The sequence below is a fragment of the Trematomus bernacchii genome, unplaced genomic scaffold (genome assembly GCF_902827165.1).
Source record: "Trematomus bernacchii unplaced genomic scaffold, fTreBer1.1, whole genome shotgun sequence".
Classification (NCBI taxonomy): Eukaryota; Metazoa; Chordata; class Actinopteri; order Perciformes; family Nototheniidae; genus Trematomus; species Trematomus bernacchii.
This window is the reverse complement of record NW_022987429.1, coordinates 2,041,110-2,060,564: the sequence shown is the minus strand read 5'-3', so window position 1 is coordinate 2,060,564 and position 19,455 is coordinate 2,041,110. Positions and strand designations below refer to the sequence as shown.

General features: G+C 38.8%; 1 protein-coding gene across 1 annotated transcript; it reads right to left on the bottom strand.

Annotated features, from left to right (window-relative positions):
- Window position 1: 1 nt before the first annotated feature.
- On the bottom strand, window positions 2-14,304 carry aga (aspartylglucosaminidase). Its single transcript, XM_034140611.1, has 9 exons — window positions 13,979-14,304; window positions 9,738-9,891; window positions 7,464-7,576; window positions 6,626-6,738; window positions 4,804-4,912; window positions 4,080-4,155; window positions 3,454-3,561; window positions 1,318-1,451; window positions 2-207 (listed from the first exon to the last, which is right to left on the bottom strand). The coding sequence occupies exons 1-9, from the start codon at window positions 14,085-14,087 to the stop codon at window positions 107-109; spliced, it is 1,017 nt and encodes a 338-aa protein (XP_033996502.1). The 5' UTR covers window positions 14,088-14,304; the 3' UTR covers window positions 2-106.
- Window positions 14,305-19,455: the final 5,151 nt, after the last annotated feature.

The window sequence follows — 19,455 nt, the reverse complement described above, 5'->3', positions numbered from 1 at the left end:
ATTTTAATTACATTTTATTTATGAATTAAAAGCAAAATCATCAGCATAAAAATACAGAGGGAGAGTGGTAATTGTAAAACATATATAAGAGAAATTCATACAACATTTAAAAGCAGTCCACAGATTTGAGGACGGGTGTGTCTGACTCTGAGTTGGACACCATGAAGTGGAACTGGGAGAGGCCGGGGACTTTGTTACAGGCCGCACCTGAGGAGATCACACAGACAGATTAAACGCTAGCGGTGAAATAAAATGTTAACTCCTTTCTCTGTAACGCCCAATTCATACATAGTATTAAACGTGTACTCTATATACATAGACCTGCCATGCACAGTACAAACCCTTTATTACAGATACATTGGAAACCCTCTTCAGATCATCTTTGTCTATTACAGTGTACTTTCCATGAAGTTCCGTGTAATGAAGCTCAGCGCAAGTTCAACCAGGAAGACCTTCTTTTCTCATTCATTTACTATGTCTATGTCTATGTTATACTCTCTCTCCTCTCAATAAGTGATCGGGGGAGTGACGCCCCAGCTTAACCTATCACTTCGCTCTATTCCCACAAGCCTATCATAGCGCTCCTGGTTTTAAGCCTAAACAATGCAAATATTCTAAAACCATGTATTACTATTTTGAAAAGAAGTAAGATGTTGAGATTACAGCAACCTGTTTTAGTATTACAAACATCTTATCTGGTGAGGCTTGAATTACAATTATTTTTATTATTTTCCAACCCTTTTTTCCCCAAACTTTTATCTTAAAGGTAGGGTAGGTAATTTTGGAGAAACCAGCTCGAGATCGCTAGAATTTGAAAATACACAGCCGGAAAAAATCTGCCACTTCCTTACAGAGCCCCTCCTCCAACACACACGAACGCGCACATGACCAATGAGGGCACGAGATAAGTTTGTGCACAGATGGAAGGCTGACAGGCAGGTAGGCCATCCAGTTATTTTAGCCGGGCCGGCTAAAATGATTGGTCGTGCTTTTTACAGTACTACGGCTTCCACAGATGACATTTATTTATGGATTTTTTGTCAAAGCACTTAAGATATTTATTGCTTTCGGGATGTTAAGAGCATTCCATGGAATATAACAAAAAGTGTATCTCGAGCCGGTTTCTCAAACTTACCTACCCCACCTTTAAACATGCTTTCTTAAATATATATACACATTGAAATCAAATGCAAATGAAGACACACTGCCTTAATAAGTGTATGAATGTGCATATGCTTGACTGCATCCCTCTATGTGTGGTGTGAGTGCCCTTTGGCAGCAGCTGAACGAAATGCATTTGTGCACATTAGCACTCACCATAATGGCCTGTTGTGTTAGCACAGATGATGGCTCCAAAGAAGTCTGAGTAATGCCTCTTGATTCTGGAAATGGCCGTCTTGCAGGCTGCCGAGGGATCTGCCCCGGCCCTCATCAGCTCCACGGCCAAGTAGCTGTTGGCAGGATTACACGTGGTACACATGAGGAGAACTAACAAGTGCTGTCAGGGCCACCGACCAACGTGATGATAGGGATGTGTTTGAGATTATAGCGAGGGAAACATCTGATGCAAACAAATATGATGTGATGAAACACTGAGGTGTCAAATGTAGCTACTTCTATTCCACTAAATCTATCTGACAGCTTAAAATACTACGTGTCACTTTGCAACACAACATTTATATAATTATAAGGCTAAAATAAGATCGAAATAAGGCTGTATTTCTTCTCAGCGGGAAATGTATCTACAGAGCAGAGTTATATATCAAATACATGTAAATAAACTTAAAGTATCTTCACATTGACCAACTGTAACATTTAAGCGATTAACAACTTATTATAACAATAATATAAAACAATGATATATAGGATTTGTCAACTGGCAATTCTGCATACTGATTAATTACTTTGGGTACTTTAAGGGTTTTTTCATGCTACCCTGTTGCCTGTCTTGCCATATAAATAAATAATTAAAATGCAATAAAAACGAATTTCTTCGTCTTGGGTATTAATATGACTAAGATTTATTTATGAATCTTATTACCCTTTGTTTACTCAAGAGCTTGCAGGTCTGAATGTAACATCACTGCAATGTGAATTACAGACACCATGTGTCATTACCTCCATAATCTGGGGTCAAATGTAATAAAAGAGCAACACATTATAATATCCTTAATACAAAAAAAAATGTCTGCAAAAGTATTTTTAATTAGCAATTTTTTGGTCAGACCCTTCTTCAATTGCAATTTCCTAAAAATGACTTCTGGAAAAGTATAGAATTTCAACATGGAAATTGTCTAGTAACCTTTATTCCTCAGTTAATATGGACAGAAAATGTACTTTATTAGAAAGGTATTTTCCTCATTTGTTAACACGGTCATTAGTTGGATTTAAATCCCCATTTTTGTAGAGAGTTAATTTACATTTCATTGTTTCACGTAACATTACATTACATTACATGTTACTTGTTAGACGCTTTTATCCAAAGTGACTTACATACTCAATACTGTGGACAATCCCCACAGGAGCAATTTGGGGTGAAGTGTCTTGCCCAGGGACACAACGACATGCTGACTGCAGTGGGGTTTGAACCTGTGACCCCCTGATCCCAACACCAAGGCTCCATCCACTGCGCAACACGCCTCCGTAACACTCGTTTTCAGTATTTTTTGGACCCACAGCTATAAGGCCAGCATACAAGACGGATGTATTTTTAAACCGGGCTATTGCTGGTGATAATGATGATACATTTTGACAGTATTGTCATTAGGAAGTTTTGTTACCATACCTTTAAAAATTAGTGTGACAGGAGAATGAATGATAGACACACTTCGGTCCACAAGTAGCATGGTTTCTTGTAAAACACAACGCAGAATCTTTCCAGGAAGAGGCTCAGAAAACTATGATTGAAATAGATGGCCCTTGGGTGTGGTTGTGTGTGAGTCTGAATGTAAAGCAGAATGCAATTTAAAAAAAAATATGTACTCCCAAACTATCCTGGATAAATAAATCTTACAAAAACTACCCTTCTGAGACTGCCGTATTTTCACAGCCTGGAAACTAACAGCAGCTTCCGTGTCTAAAAAAAAATCTCACCTCTTCTGTGCAATCCACAAATGACAGTTTTGGGGCAATGTAGTCACCGCCTCCACTCTTTCTAACACTGGAGTTGTACTCACAGCAAAAGGTTCACACCAGAAATTGGCTGTTCAAAAACTGCACGTCACAGATGTCAATACCCGCTGAAACATATTTCTTCTGTCAAAGAAAAAGCCATGTAACGGTCTCATATTTTAAAAAAGTACCACAAACCCTGGTTAGGGTGCACAAAGGAGTTGTGATCCAGTCAAGATGTCTGATGGAATTTAATAGGAAACACTGTTCGAGGACTATGACAGGAAGCTATTTTCACATGCATTTTGAAGTGAGGAAGAAATGTCAGAAAACAATAGGTACCTTGGCAAAAAACGCATCATGAGGTCTCCATCTCCAGTAGAAGCGGCAGCACCAGCCGAGCTGTCTGCATACGCCCCCGCTCCCACAATAGGAGAGTCCCCAACACGACTGCAGGATGGAAATATGACCAAAATATAAACACAGAATAAGGCCACATGTACAGAGACAAATAAACTGTGGCAGCAACCACACAGTATGCACTCGTCCAGTATTGTAATTCATTGCAAAACCTTTTATAACTTAACTCAACTGGTCAAACAGAGGGAGAAATCACTGAAACGTACTATTTAGCATGTATAATGATTATGTCACATTACATTACATGTTACTTGTTAGACGCTTTTATCCAAAGCGACTTACATACTCAATACTGTGGACAATCCCCTCAGGAGCAATTTGGGGTGAAGTGTCTTGCCCAGGGACACAACGACATGCTGACTGCAGTGGGGTTTGAACCCTGATCCGAACACCAGCGCACTAGCCCACTGCGCCACAGCCTCCCTGTTCTACTCAGTAGCTATATCCGAAGTATCTTTATATTGTATTTACTGATAGGAAGCATAATATAACTGAGAAAATGCATGCTAAAACATGATAAGCATTTAATATGACACTAATCTACATACCCAGGAATTTTGTGAGTTAGTCCATTGGTTGATGTGCCAGCAGCCAGGTGACCGTGTTGATCAAGAACAATCATCCCTGGTGCAAAGATAACAAGTGTATTGAAATGTTAGCCGTCACCATGGTTTCCTAGTAGCTAAAGAAAGCCAGACAATCAATTAAAGCCCATGTGTGATGTTGGGCTATTACTGATGAAGATTGTCTGAGCATGACCTTAAAGAGACATATTGTGCACCTCTTTTCACCCTCTGTCTGAAACCAGAGCCCAGTCTGCTCTGATTGGTTAGCTGGCCGGCTCTGTTGTGATTGATCTACTCTACTGCTAGCGATAACCTGCCCCTTAGCCCATCATTTACAATGTGAGAGAAACTACCTCTGGAGGGAACTTTGGGATGTAAGCCTTTGCAGACCATTTACATGCACTAAAACATATAACACACTACAGGAAGGGCAATACCCTTAAAAGCGTAATAGGGCCCCTTTAAATCCCTAACGCCTCCAAGTGTCTTGATCAGTAAATAAATAAATGCTATAAAAAAACCCAGATTTGAACAGAAACAAAACCTGAATTGTTACATGTAACATCTACTTCAATTAGTCTTTCTATTTTTCTTTTTGGCACACTTTTCTGCTATCTCATCCATGTCTACTTTCAATGAAGTGCTTAAATACTGAACTGCCTGAGGATAGCCAACTTAACCTTCAGTGTTAAGAGATAAAACCTACCTATGGTGTCATGGGAGCGCGTATTAACAAGCTGTGCCCTGGTGTTCTGTCTCACTGTCGCCCTGGGCTTGTAAGGTCCACAAGACTTGGAAGGATCTGGAAAGACATTCTACAGACAAGAAAGAAAACATTATCACTGTTTGCATAATTTAATAATCCTTCAACTTCATTGTAATGGCACACAAGACGTGGCAAATTGCAGCCATTTGCTTTGATGTGCTATCAATAAAACTATCAGCACCAAGCGGATAATAAAAACAGTAGGGAGTCTCGTTCTAAAATCTTGAACAACTTGAAACATTGCATGAGCAAGACACCTCAGTTTGAATTCCTGCTGCATCTCAAATGTGTCCTTAAGCGGTTTAAATCTCATGTTTTATTGAGACCTGCAACCTAATGTACCCGAGGAAAGAGCAGCTTGAGAAAGGTTTCCCTGTCTCTCTGCTTTTTATGAGTGACTGAGTGTAGCAGGCAGCTTGACCTGCAGGGAGGTGTGAAAAGTTCATTTGCTCCTTTGATGTAACATTCTGCTGGAAAATGTCATATTTTGAGTTTAGGTGAACAGCCCCGAAACACAGGCCATAAAAAGGTAAAAGTGAAATGCTAAAAAAAAAAAATGTATTTTCGCATGGAGTGTCTGTATCAGCATGAATTTGTTTCAGGCTGACCATTAATAAATCCACGTAAGGATCACCTTGTCTGCTTCATGGAGGTGCCTGTGCATTTTTCAAGAAGTCTTCAATATTCCATTTCATAACCCGTCGAAACAATCTCTTTCGTTATGAACCAAGTAGCTACAGTTGTTCTCCTGGGACTTTAGCAACAATCTGAAAGTGTTACACACAAAGAAAGACTTCCAGGTATATCATACAGTTGGTGGAAGTTTTGCCTACATGTATGGACGTGAGGTAATATCGTAGGGGTGGCGAGTCAAGTGTGTACAAGATTATGGAGTTTTTGTATTTGAAAATATAATATCAGGTGATTGTGATTATCTAAACACACAAAGGCAAACCAAGTAGATAGAATAGAATAGAAGATACAATTATTTACTGCAAAATAATTGTATTTATTTTTATATTCTCTATTATCAAGGACTTAAAGAATAAAAACAAAAAAGTTCTCAAGAAAATGCTACATCAATCTAATTACTAGGCGTAGGCTATTTTCCATTTTATTTCTCAAAAATATGCCAATTTCAAAACAAAATGTTCACATTGGAATTGTGAATTGATTCAGAATCTAACAATCTTGATATTCTTTTATTAATCAATATTCCCCAGTCCTATTATTTACTACTGAATGCTTTCTAACCCTTTAACACAATATATCACAGGTTTTGATAAAGTTAAATTATTTATATTGCTATAAAATGTTGGCATGAAGAGTTTGGGCTTGGATTGAGAGGTAGAAGTAAAAAGCTTTTCACTTCCTCACTGTTGAGAGGACGGCACTTAACTCCTCTGTTTGCAGTGCAGCAGCTCACAGGTCATCACTGGAGGTGCTTGAACTGGACACCCTTAAGTGTAAAATGCTGTACATTTGATAAATAGGACACTCCACACTCTCACAAAAGCTGCTGACAAATCACTTTCTCTACAGATGTTGGGGTATTATGGAGCAAATGAATAGATTCGTTTTTAAAGAATAGCTACAACTCGACGCTGTAGGGCATCACCTTTACCACAAAAGCAGACATTTTTATGAGCTCCTTTTGTATGCCGGTCACTTTTCCGGCTTATTATCAATCTTTTAAAAAGGAGCACGCCTGTAGCCAATACAAGTGAGAAAAACACACTCTCTAATACGCGCGCACACACACCTTTCGATAATTAGGTTGGCAGTTGCCCTTCAGCCACTGCGAGAAAATATTCACAGAGTTGTTGGTAGTCAGGTCTTCTGCGACGAAGCCCATGTTTTCAGCAAACACAGAGGCTATAAAGAGAGAAGTAATACTTTCAGGTCAAGTTACACATTCTGCTCCACACTGACCTTGGGCTAGAAGGAAAGAAAGGGTCACAAACAAAAGAAGCACTGCAGGCAAACTCATCTCATTTGGGCTTTGGCTTGTGAGGGAGGACAGGTCTTACACCGCTTCTGATTTCAATAGCAGTGACCTTACCATTCACATAAGAAGGATGTTTCAATTCAAATGAATTATTTCATGAATTTCATATTTTTCCTAAGGATTTCTTGACATATGAGACATTTAATTTGATTTACAAGACACTAGTGGAACTACAAAGTAAAATATTGGCCTTCACTTTCCTCTATTAATGTACTGCTCTGTAGAAAATAAATCGCTATAATGCTCTTTTTTTCCTTTTCTGTTATACCACCATTCCATTTATGTTGAGAGGGTTATGTGTAGCTCTGATCCATGCATTCATCGCTCGCTGCTGATGTTAGTCGTGTAGGGATCAAAGCTTATTCAAGTGCAAAAAACACATTACGTGAGTGCCTAAAAGGTTTCGTGCTAATGTGACAAGCGCCTGATAAAGATAGTGCTAATGTAAGATCCAAAGAAAGGTGTCTCCTTCAAAACTACGAGTTAGATCTCTGTATTACATGTACATACAAAAATGTAAGTGACGAGATTTAAAAATATGTTAATATCACTTTAAAACCATGATTTGTTGTGGACATTTACCCACACATACCTGACTCTCCTACTAGCAGTGTGTGTTCAGTGTGCTCCATCACAGCTCTCGCCACCCCGATGGCATTCTTGATTCTTCTCAGGTCTGCCACCGCACCCACCTCCATTGTATCCCTGCAGGGAAAGAAAGCATTAAGTGGTTTGCTGGATACACGAGTATCTGTTGAAAGGCAACCTGTGGACTATATGACCTGAAGAAACTTACATATTATAGTTGAAATTAGTTAATAAGCACAGTGTGTCAACAAATGAAATACTACTCAGGCTATCATCATAGCCCAGTGTCCTATATTCATGAATAAGATACAGAAAAACACAGGAAAAGTAGAAATCCCCTTTACAGTGTGATGCAATTTCCAAGAAATGCCCTGTAATATATCTGTCAAACCTATAGCATTAAGTTCAATTTTCATTTGGGACTGTCAGGGGGAACTTTTTTAAGGCTGTAGTTTGTTGTGGTGATGTAATAAATTGCATCATAACGAGGTGTTTCTAATATTTATCCACCAAAACAGCTAAAGTATTTATATCTATTGCAGAGGTGCTGTTTTGGATTGCATTAAACTACACAGGTGTTTCCATTATTGAGCTCAGTCAAAGTATACAATATGCTGCTGCTGCTGCTGCTGTATTTCCTATGCAGCTATATTGGATATAGTGTGGGAGTCTATCCTTTCCCCACAATGTATTCATGACTTTTTTATAACCGAAAAAGTAATTTTTCCTAAAGAAGGAAGAAGGAACTTTTCCATACAGTTATAACAAACTGCTTTGCCTTTTGTCCGTCATCGTGAGCAGGCACTCGCCTCCCATGGTAACTGAGCGTGTAAATGTTTTTAGTGAGGGACTCGATAACTGTTTTCTGATCCTAATAATCTTAATTAGTGCTTTATTAACCCGCCTGTTGTCTTCGGGTCAAATCTGACCGATGTACTACTTTCATCAATCATAACTTTTTAGTTTTACATTCAATTGCATTAAGGCTTTATGATATCCTTCACAGTAGACATTTGAACATATAAAATTGCTGATCACCACTTTCATTGAATTTTGGATGATTTAGTCAACTTTGTAACATCCATGGTGTTCCCGGTCAAAAATGACACACACACACACACACACACACACACACACACACACACACACACACACACACACACACACACACACACACACACACACACACACACACACACACACACACACACACACACACACACACACACACACACCACACACACACACACACACACACACACACACACACACACACACACACACAACACACACACACACCACACACACACACACACACACACACACACACACACACACACACACACACACACACACACACACACACACACACACACACACACACACACACACACACACACACACACACACACACACACACACACACACACCACCACACACACAGACACACACGATGTGTCCCTGTCCCCCCCCCCCCCCCTTATGTGCCCAATCCCCCCATGTGAATCACACCTGGCACTCACAAACACACACAGAACAATTTGACACATTTCCCGCTCTTATGTGCCCATCCCCCCACATGGATCACACCTGGCACACGCAATACATGTTCAGTGTCTATTCTTTGCACATTTACTGCAGTTGTTCATGTATACCAGTAGTCTGATACAATATTTACAGTTTGAAAGGGTGTTAAATGAAATGTGGTGATGATTAATGGTTTTTGTGTTAATGTAATAGCAGTTAAAACAGGACTGGTCAAATTTGACCGCGAACACCAAAGTAAGGGGGAAACGAAGGCAATAGGAGGGTTAAAGAAATGCTGGCAGGAAAGGTTAACAGTTTATAGCTGAAAATGTTAAAGATGCATATTAGCACCAGCACAGATGTAAGACAGTCACTCAACATATTGACGGCTTCACGTTCTTAGTGGTCATTTTTAAATGAAATATAGGTCCTTTCTGTTCACTTACAGCTATATATTGCTTGTTTTCCAAATCCAGAAACACAGCAATGCTAGAGATTAAAGCGTTCATCAAAAGTGCTAAAATATAAGATATGGGAGCATTTCAACTGGGCTTATACAGTTGTACAGCTGCTTGTAGGTTGCAGTCATGACAGCTGGTCAAAAACGAAACAGCTGTTAAATCCCAGACAGCCGAGGCAAATTGTCCGTGTTACCGACCTTCTGCTTAATCCACTGCTTCTTCATGCTGCATTACCATGTCATTTCCTACTTTTACATTCAATTAAAGGGCGCTTTATGTCCAGGGTTTACCCGTTCATGATCATGGCATCCAGGGTGGTCTCTCCTGTCTCATCTGGGCTCCCACCGTAGCCCACACTGCCATCGCACTGCTCCATTTCACAGCGGGCACATCCCTTCTCCACTGCATCCAGCACGGAGCCGCCCGACTGCAGGGCGTTCCACGCTGCAGGAGAAGAACAGTGAGTCAGTATGTGACAAACAAGACAGATTGATAGGAAGTAAACACACTCCACCAGTGATGATATTAGTGTGAATTCTGACTGCTTAACGTATGAACTGATTATTTATTTGGCATAAAGATGCCTTTCACAGTTAGCTTGAGCCAAAGGAGAGGTGAGGTAAGGTCACATGTTGAGAAAGAAACTGGGTCCTGTTCTGAGAAAGCTTTCCTGTTACTGTTTACTGTACCTTTACATTTTGTTTATAGCCATTTTGACAGCTAATGTAATATGATCTGATATCAGAAACACATTTGCCGCTTCTGTTGAGTGTTATGGTGGTTAGGAAGCTTGTCGGGTGTTGCAATTCACCACACACACACACACACTCAAGCACACACTCTCTTTCTCCTTTTGTACTGAAGGATTGCTCATTGTGTTCAATGCTGCAGTTTTAAATGAATTGAAAGTAGACTAAAAGTAAATACCACAATGAATTGTATCTGCATATAATTTTCTTTATTAACTGATCAAATATTTGTCCCGTCATATTTACTAAAGCCAAAGGAAAGGTGAGGTGAGGACACATGCTGAGAAAATAACGTTGTATCCTGTTCTGCAAAAAAACTTTTCTGTGACACAATTGACTTTTTGTTTTATAGCATTGTTGACAGCTCATGTAATATGATCTGATACCACAGAGCACATTTGCTGCTTCTGTTGAATGGTATATGTTTTGCAATAAATCTATCAAATATTGGCTTTAAAAAGTAATCTCTTCTTGACCTATAAATGCTAAACCACACTTATCTCACGGGAGGCGTGTGGTGCAGTGGGTTGTGCGTTGGTGTTCGGATCAGGGGGTCACAGGTTCCCTGGGCAAGACACTTCACCCCAAATTGCTCCTGTGGGGATCGCCCACAGTATAAAGTATGTAAGTCGCTTTGGATAAAAGCGTCTAACAAGTGACATGTAATCTCCAAACTCTTGTCTGCTTTCTTTGAGAATGCATCCAAATTGTGTAAATAATCAAACTATTTAGTCGAGTTTACATAACTGAGCAGACATGTAAAAGGTTCAGATGCATGATGAGCTGACCACTGAGATGGATTCCTGACAAACAGAGACTGTGAGATGACGAGCATTTGGTCACTGATCCCCCTAGTGCCCATGGGGGATCAAAATACCAACTGGTAGCTCTGTCACCAGCTTGCCTCGAAACTCTCCGACCAGCAGGCTGTATCACAAATTCCCCCTCTTATCATTTATGAGTCATCCACCTATTCATTCTGTCCGTCTACCATCGCCGGTAAGTGCTCTTGTCTCAGGATATAATTCATTTTTTTTAATATATATATATGAAAATCAGCAGTACAATCCTTTTCACTTAGAAAACGCAGCAGAATGGAAGAGGAGATTAGCCTGCTATTGTCAGCTGCTTCTGTAAGCCCCCGAAGGAATGAAGATCTGCATGGGCGGATCAATAGTGGAGCCTCACACTTTTTAAATATCTGCCCACAGAACAGAGAGCCGGGCACATTTTTCATTTTCATACCCACCTCAGGTTTACGAGGTGATGCACATGCAATAAATTAAAGGGTATCCATCTATCAAATGGAGATTTTTTTGTTAACTTTACTCACCTGCAGCTTTTGATTTGTCGAGGTTTTTTAACACCATTTCTATCTTTTTTTTGTTCCTGTGCACCTGCTGGAAATACACTTCACTTGATAAGTTACAAGCAGTGCTGAGATATTTTCAGTTTCAGCTTGAACATCTCCAATGTATCATCCTGAAGGGAATCAAATAGATTTTGGGCAGACCTGGAAATGGCAGTTATGAAGCCTAGTGGGTTCTTCCAATTTCCTATCCCCATCTTCCACTCTGATGGTCTTAGATACTTGGACGGTTAAGCTGTAGTGGAGTCACAAGAATATTGCAAAAATCACATCATATAATAGTGTGAGGGGGAACCTGAAAATACTGGTTATTGAACCTGTCAGGGATTGCACTCCATTGCACACACAAGCACACACAATATGTCTCCTGTAATGATGGAGAACTGCTCGATCTTGCAGTTATAAATACACATTCAAATTATAAAAAATAAACCATTTTTTATTCCCTGTCTTTAATTTGTATTTTCATTGTATTTATTTATGTATTATCCCTGAGGAATATTACAACCCACGCTATTATGGAATGATCCTTTTATTAACTGATTAGTGTAATTTAATTATTATTTAAATATTTTGTAAACAGGAAAAGTTGAAAGCATGTCGTGCAGTATGCTGTTCATGACCCGTGTTCATAATAATAATTGAACAATAAATTACCATTTAATTAGTTTCATTAAGATTTAATTTGCAGATGATTTTCTATAATAACTGATTAATCATTTAGCCAATGAGACGACAGAAAATAGTGAAAAATGCCCTTCATAATTTGTAAAGCCCAAAGAAACATCATAAGTGTTGTTTTTTACCACCAACAGACCAAAACCTGAAGAGTTTCCATTTACCATCACATTCGACGGAACGAGGCACATTTGAAAAGCTGAAAGCGGAGAAAGGCTGAATTGATACATGACAAAAACAATTAGGCCTAATCGGTGGATCAAATAGTTACTGATTGATTTTATGTCTGAATTGTTTCAACTCTAATAGCTCAGCTCTAAACATTTCATCATTCATGCTTTGCTGTTACAAATACTCATGTTTGGAGACATATGTTATAATTTGGTCTTGGGATCCGTTTTGCCTCATTTGGTTGACATTATTTTGGGGTGCAGGATGTATTGCCTCTAATCTACATTTAGTTAGATAATATTTGCGTTGTATAAATATGTATATCTTTCTGTATGTTCATTTCAGACTAGTAGAATACTGAGCTAGATCTAAAAAAAGAAGGGCTTTGCTGTTGGATTGTGAAACTTTTCCAAAAAGATTCCTGTGGCTTGATGTGTCGGACTGATCTGATGTTACAAAGTACATCAAAAACTAATAGAAGTTGGAAGTCCAAATACTAGATATGTCCTACTTCAGAGGCTATAAGCTCCACAAGATGTGCACCACAAAGTGTTGTGTTTTCTACGGCCAATGGTCCAAAACATAAAGAAATTCTATGTATCATTACATATGACGGAGAGAGGCACATTTGAAAAGCTGGCAGCAGAGAATGGCTGAATTGATTCATGTTTGAAACAATTAGGCCTAATTGTTGGTTTATATAGTTGCTGATTAATTTTCTGTGTAATTGTTTCAGCTCTAAACATTTAGTCAGGATTCTAATCAAGAATGAAATGGAAAAAATGTAATCAAAAGAACATAAATACATAGTCGCTATTTAAGCCTTGTGAATTATAAAGACTCCTTCATCATAAAGAGTTTTGACAGTGTGCACAGCTATGACTATGCCACTAAATTAAGTTGTTAAATGACATGCATGCAACCAAAAACCGATAGACATGGAATCGTTTTTTTAAGTCTTAAGAGTAGATGCATTTCACAAATCATTAGGCCGAGGACATACGAGAATAACAAATCATAGCCTCTGCTCTTCTTTCAAAAATGATGTACCTTTTTCTGTAAAAAAAATAATTGCACTTGGTGTGTTTACATCCATACAGAACTATAAATAACTGTTATAGATAGTGATAATTTTACCTTCTAAAAAAACGACTTATTGACTACTTTACAGAATATCATACGTATGTTTTTGCACAGTTGCAAACCAACACAGGAAGCCTACTTGGCAATAAATATAGTGGGCAAAATAAGCCTTTTTATCTATATGTAAATTGGTAATGCAACCACAGTATACTACGCAGTGCAGTACAGTATGTGTATTAGTCTAAATTATATTGCAATAAAGAGCAACAATTCGTTATCTGTCTATCTATACAATAATTTAGACACAAAGGCCACAGAAACGATATGTTGGTGTTCAAAAAGATAAATCATATAAAAACGTATTTTTTCGGGTGGCATTATATCTGTTTGTTTGCAGGTTTTGGCCACAATGTCACATGACTGTACTCCAGAGTCCAGACTGAATGCAACTTTTTAAACAACACAGAACAGTGTGACCTACCTGCAGCCGTTGCATTATTGAATGGCCATGTGTTGATAACGAGAGGTAGCGATGTATGTCCAAGTGGAAACAGGACAGTTAGAGTAGAAAACAGCAGCAACTCAAACATTTCAAAACTGCATGAACATACAACGACACAGAGGACTGCTGACGTTATTTCCTATTCATTGCTCTGTCTCACTCCACCGTGAGTATTTACTAACCCAACTATAGATTCAAACTACAGATTAAAAGTGTGCACAATTATTGTTTAATTAAGGAAAATTCGCTAAACTGTGGTTTAATGTAACCCTACATTCAAACTTCCTTGTTGTGTCACATGCTTAGGGGCGGGTTCTTCCTTAAAGGGCCAGTACATCCGCTTTGACTCGGGGACATCTGTCTTGCAACAGTGGTAGGTTACATTTCTTCATGATAAAACAACATTAATAAATCAGGTGCATAGCAGCTTACTGTACTGTACAGTATGTATTTTACTAACACTGGAGAAGTTCCCTATATCAGCCTTTTGATCAAAAAAAGTTTCTACACTTCTTTGTGGAAGTTTGTGGGAAATAGTTTTTTTTTAGGGAACTCCTCCATAATTATTCTGAAGGTATTCAATTATTCTGAAGGAAATACGGCTATACAATGGCATACAAGACCCATAGGCCTACTATACAAAACCTGCATTATCTAAGAAGTAAGCACTGAGACAGGTTCCATATGTAAGCAACCAAGAGGAACCCAGAGGAACCACATTAGTGTTTCATTAGCACATATTAGTAAGTGTGGTTATTTTCCAACATCATTCCCTAGTCCCTAACCATGTTTAGCTATGTAGGCAGGCACATATCTGTTATCATGCTAAATGTTACATGCTAATTGTTTGTTCAGCGTGTTAACATAATAGCTGTTGTGCTAATTGGATGTTGCATTATGGTCTCCAGCCACCAATGGCAGCACTGAGTAGATGAGCAGGAAAGAAAAAACATATTTTTACAGAAGCCATTTTGATATGTCACAGCAGGACTAGCACATGTTTAATTAATATCATCAAGGATTGCATTACAATAAGTGAACCTGATTGCAGGGCCCTGCTTTTGTGCTTACTGGCTCATTGTTATGGCTTAAGGGAACTTAGCCATCTTTAACCAAATGTAATTCACCTGTAAGTCACTGTTTTTAGAGTGCGAGGAAGTTTACTTTCTCTCTGGTGAGTTTGTACTTTCAGCATTATTTCCTTCTTGGAACTTATAGAGACTTGAATCTGAAATGAGTGGGTCGGCTGGATATTGAACTAGTTACATTCAATAATTCATACAGGACTGCAGCATGGCCTCTGTAACTTGGCAGTGTTCACTGGTTGCCCTCATTCACACCAGAGTGCTCAGACTTGACCACTTCAGGTGAAACCAAGTTGTGCTGTCGGCTGCTTGGGATCATGGTGACATTTCTAGATGGGTTCATTCACTGCAGAGATGCCGGGAAACCAAGATAAGTGTTTGCTGCTTGTGCTTTTAGTAGAGGTCTTGGCTCAGGACAATTTGTTTGTGTTTGGCAAATGTCAGCAAACTCACAAAGCTGCCGTTGTTGCTGACTATTTCTCTGTCCAGTTTGAGCTTTTCCGATGTGTGCTTTACACAGATCCAGTTTGTTAGAGACATGCCTTTGTTGCAGGGTCTCTATGGGTGTTCTGCAAAGTAATGGATGTCATACTGCATTCTGTCTGCTTCTCTTTCTACAGTAGCTACTTATTTCACGTCTAGTTGTTTGTAGTGGTATTGATTGAAAAAGTAATTTGGCTTCCAAGCTTTTATTTGATTTCTATTTGATACATGTATTATGCCTTTGTGCTATTGATGTCACAAATGAATTAGGATTATCAATATTTCTTTTGATCTATGTGCTCATTTTTTTGTAGGGCATAATTATGCCTCATTTTGATGACATTGTGTTGGGTTTTGTTTAGGGATGTAAATGACTGTCTTGCATTACTTCTCTGTAATGTGGCTTCATTGAATACTGATAACTATGTTCACACATGGTTTTAGTGATCACATCCAGTTGCATTCATTGAAGTGTATATCCCTTGTATGAAGAATAACATATTGCTGTATGTTCTTTTTAGAGAAGTTGGCACAATTACTGAGATATATTTTAATAAGGAATGGCTTTGCTGCTTGGATTGTGAAAAGTTTCCATAAAGACTTTATAAAGCATAACTGTACAACTTCACAAATCATGCAGTTTCTTGATGTGTCTGACTGATCTTATGTTAACAAAGTACATCAAAAACTAATGAAAGCTGGAAGTCCATATACTAGATGTGATCCAAGTCAGGACTGGATTCTCCAAAGGATGTGTTCCACAAAGGTTTGTCCCTCAGAAGATCTGAGGTCCAATCTGTGGCTGCACCTCTTCCCAAAATGAGATGGTCTACCAGAGACCAAAACTAATTGGACATTCAGACAGCGGTCCCTCATCAACTTGTGAAGTAAAAAATTCACCAGGCATATGCTTTCAGACGAACGGAGAATGTATCAGTAGTTAATTAGGATAGTGACAATATTAAAGTTTTAAGTCAATGGGATATAAATACTTCCAGAACACCATTAAATAGCATATCTACAATAACTACAATTCCCTCTGGCAAAGTTCAGAAAGTAACTTTACTGTGACTCGGTCAAAGTATTGAATAGTCAAAGATAGATAAACTGTAAATCATCAAAACATAGAACTGTCTATTCTAGAAGACACAGAAATAGTTTAGTCTCCTGTAAAGAAAACCAGGAAGAAGAACATGACCCCTTTTATTAATGGAATACACTGTAGCCCGAATATATCATGATTGATTACTTTATTTGTCTGCATGCTATAAATAAGGAGCACACAATCAATACAGAAGCCCAGAAAAATCTAACACTCTTTTCACTGTGCATGCGTGCTTCACATGCATAGTGTGCCTCGCTCCTTGTTTTTCCTGCTGGGTGCTGTTCATAAAAATAAACTGCTGCTCAACGTAGAGATTATAAGCCCATCAAAGAATTAACAAATTACTTTTAGATTTAGCGGTTTGGGTTTTGATTACAATTCACACATCAAAATAAACTTCCCTGAGAGAGCAGTTTTGGCATGAAATCATTAGTTAAGTGTAATCTTATAATTTGAGCATATCAATCAATGTTCCGTCAGTCCTTTCCTCATCTCCTTCAATTTACCTCCTGGGAAGAAGCAGTCGGTTGTGACACAGTGAAGGAAACAGGTTGTGGTGATACATTTTGGCATACCCTCCAAGTCACACCATATGGCACGGTCTTGACACTTCATACCTCATGCTGGGCCTGGAATCTTTCTTTCAAGTTATTGGAATAACATATCCCAGCAGATGAGGCAAAGTGTCCATCAGAGGAGAGAACTTGATATAATTGGATCCTCTCATTTCTTACCAAACAAGAACAAAGTGTGGGCCATGCAGCAGAAGCTAACAATACAGTGTAACCTTGAGACGTTGACGCCAACAGCGTGCCCTCTTTTACATTATTCATATAAAAAATACAATTTTCACTTATATTTTATTCATTGGTTTTTCCTTAAACAATGGGAAGTCTTTGCGTGATTTTGACAGCGGTATCTGATGGAGAGAAAATGGATGAGAGGGAAGGAGAGTATTATTACTTTCACCTGTGTTATTGATCGAAATTAAAGAACAGCCGCTAAAGGAATAGCTTTTCAATAATAACTTCATCAGTCAGCGGTGGCCTTTCATGTTGCTTTGTAATGTCCTTCGTAAGTCTCAGAGGGCACACACAATGTCAGTATGGGTGCAATGGCATCTTAAGAAATTCATGTGTGGATATCTAAATCACCACACAGCTGTACATTATACAGTTTATGTTTTCAGTGCTTGCTGATCGACATTTGCTGACAGAATGTTGCAAAATTCAGTAAGTGATTACATTTATTGCCCAAGTGATACTGGATACTTAAGTTTGTTATATATCAGCGAATAGCCTTACATTTTTTTACATAAAAACATGAAATAAACAAAAGTTTTTTAAGAGTTATTGCAGTGTCTGTTAAAAACATGCCTGTTTGGAACTGGCCTATTGCTTGGCCTGTTACTTCATTATCATAGTATGTGCTTGATCTGTTTAGTGGGAATCATGTTTTAAAACGTACCCACATTCACTGTAAGGTTACTCATTGGTTCTCTTTATAAACTGCAGATACGAGGTGCTAAAATGGATTCCCAAACCTTGATCCCAATTAATTCTAGATTAATATTTACCATCGCTTATTATAGCAGCAATTTGTTCCATACCAATCAGATGAAGAAATCCCAGGTTTCCATTTGGAGGCATTTTTTATTACGAATCTTGGATTTTACCAAAATCATTTCTCTTTGAAGCTATTTTCCTGTCTTTTATGTACCTAGCTGTGCTACCTTGTGCCCTAGGAAGCAAAGAAACAAGGACAAGGAGAGAGATTTATATTCATTAATTCTGAGTTTGTAAAAACACTTCTGTGCAAAAGGACTTGAGTGCAAGACAATGCCACAACATACGACTCAGGGTTCCCAATTGTCCACAACCATGCCAGCAGAGATCAGAGGAACTAGGATATTTTTTTATTCTGTAGAGAGTAATACATACTCTCTGAAGGATTTTCAATTGTATAATTCTGAATCCGAGCGACTTGAAAATTACTGCAGGGCCTCTCGACATTCTTTCCCACTCTGCAGAGGTGATTGAAACCCTTAAGTCTAGTTACCTTTGGGACTGAGGCTGAATGTTGGGATTAGAGAGGGAATTAATCAATCAATCTTTGACAGACCTGAGACAGTACCTCTGTTTGATGCTAAAGAGCTAAACTGTTTATCTTTCTCACAATTATAGTCAGCAAATTCTTTGGGGAGTTTTGAGAAAAAAGGATTCGAATCGTGGCACTGTAGGGAAGTGTTCCTGTTCAAATGATATCTCCTTCTAAGCTCCTCCAAGGATAAAATCTCCCCATTCTCAATAATTTGAGAAATCTCTATAATATTGAGTTACTACCATACAAAGTTAGACAGTGTTTTCCCTGCAGATCGAATTATGTTGTTGTTCTGTAAAGGACAGGGTGCTAAAGCAAAGTTGGTGATTTTTAATGAACGTTTTAAAGGTCCCATGTCATGGCCATTTCTACTGATCATATTTCCATTGTTGAGGTCTACTAAAATAGATTTATATTGTGCAATTTTCCAAAATCACATTGGTTTCTCATACAGCATCTCTGTATAGTATGTGTATTCACTCTCTGTCCTAAACGGCTTGTTGGAGCTCCTGCCCCCCCTCCCTATGAGCCCAGTGGCCGCCTGCGAGACAGCGAGACACAGCGAAACCCAGCCTGAACACACACACACACACCCGCAGCCTGGCTGGGAGTTTGTGTGTGTGCTCACACACCGACTCACAGCCTCGCCGCGTCCCGCCGTCTCAGGGAGGAGAAATCGGCGG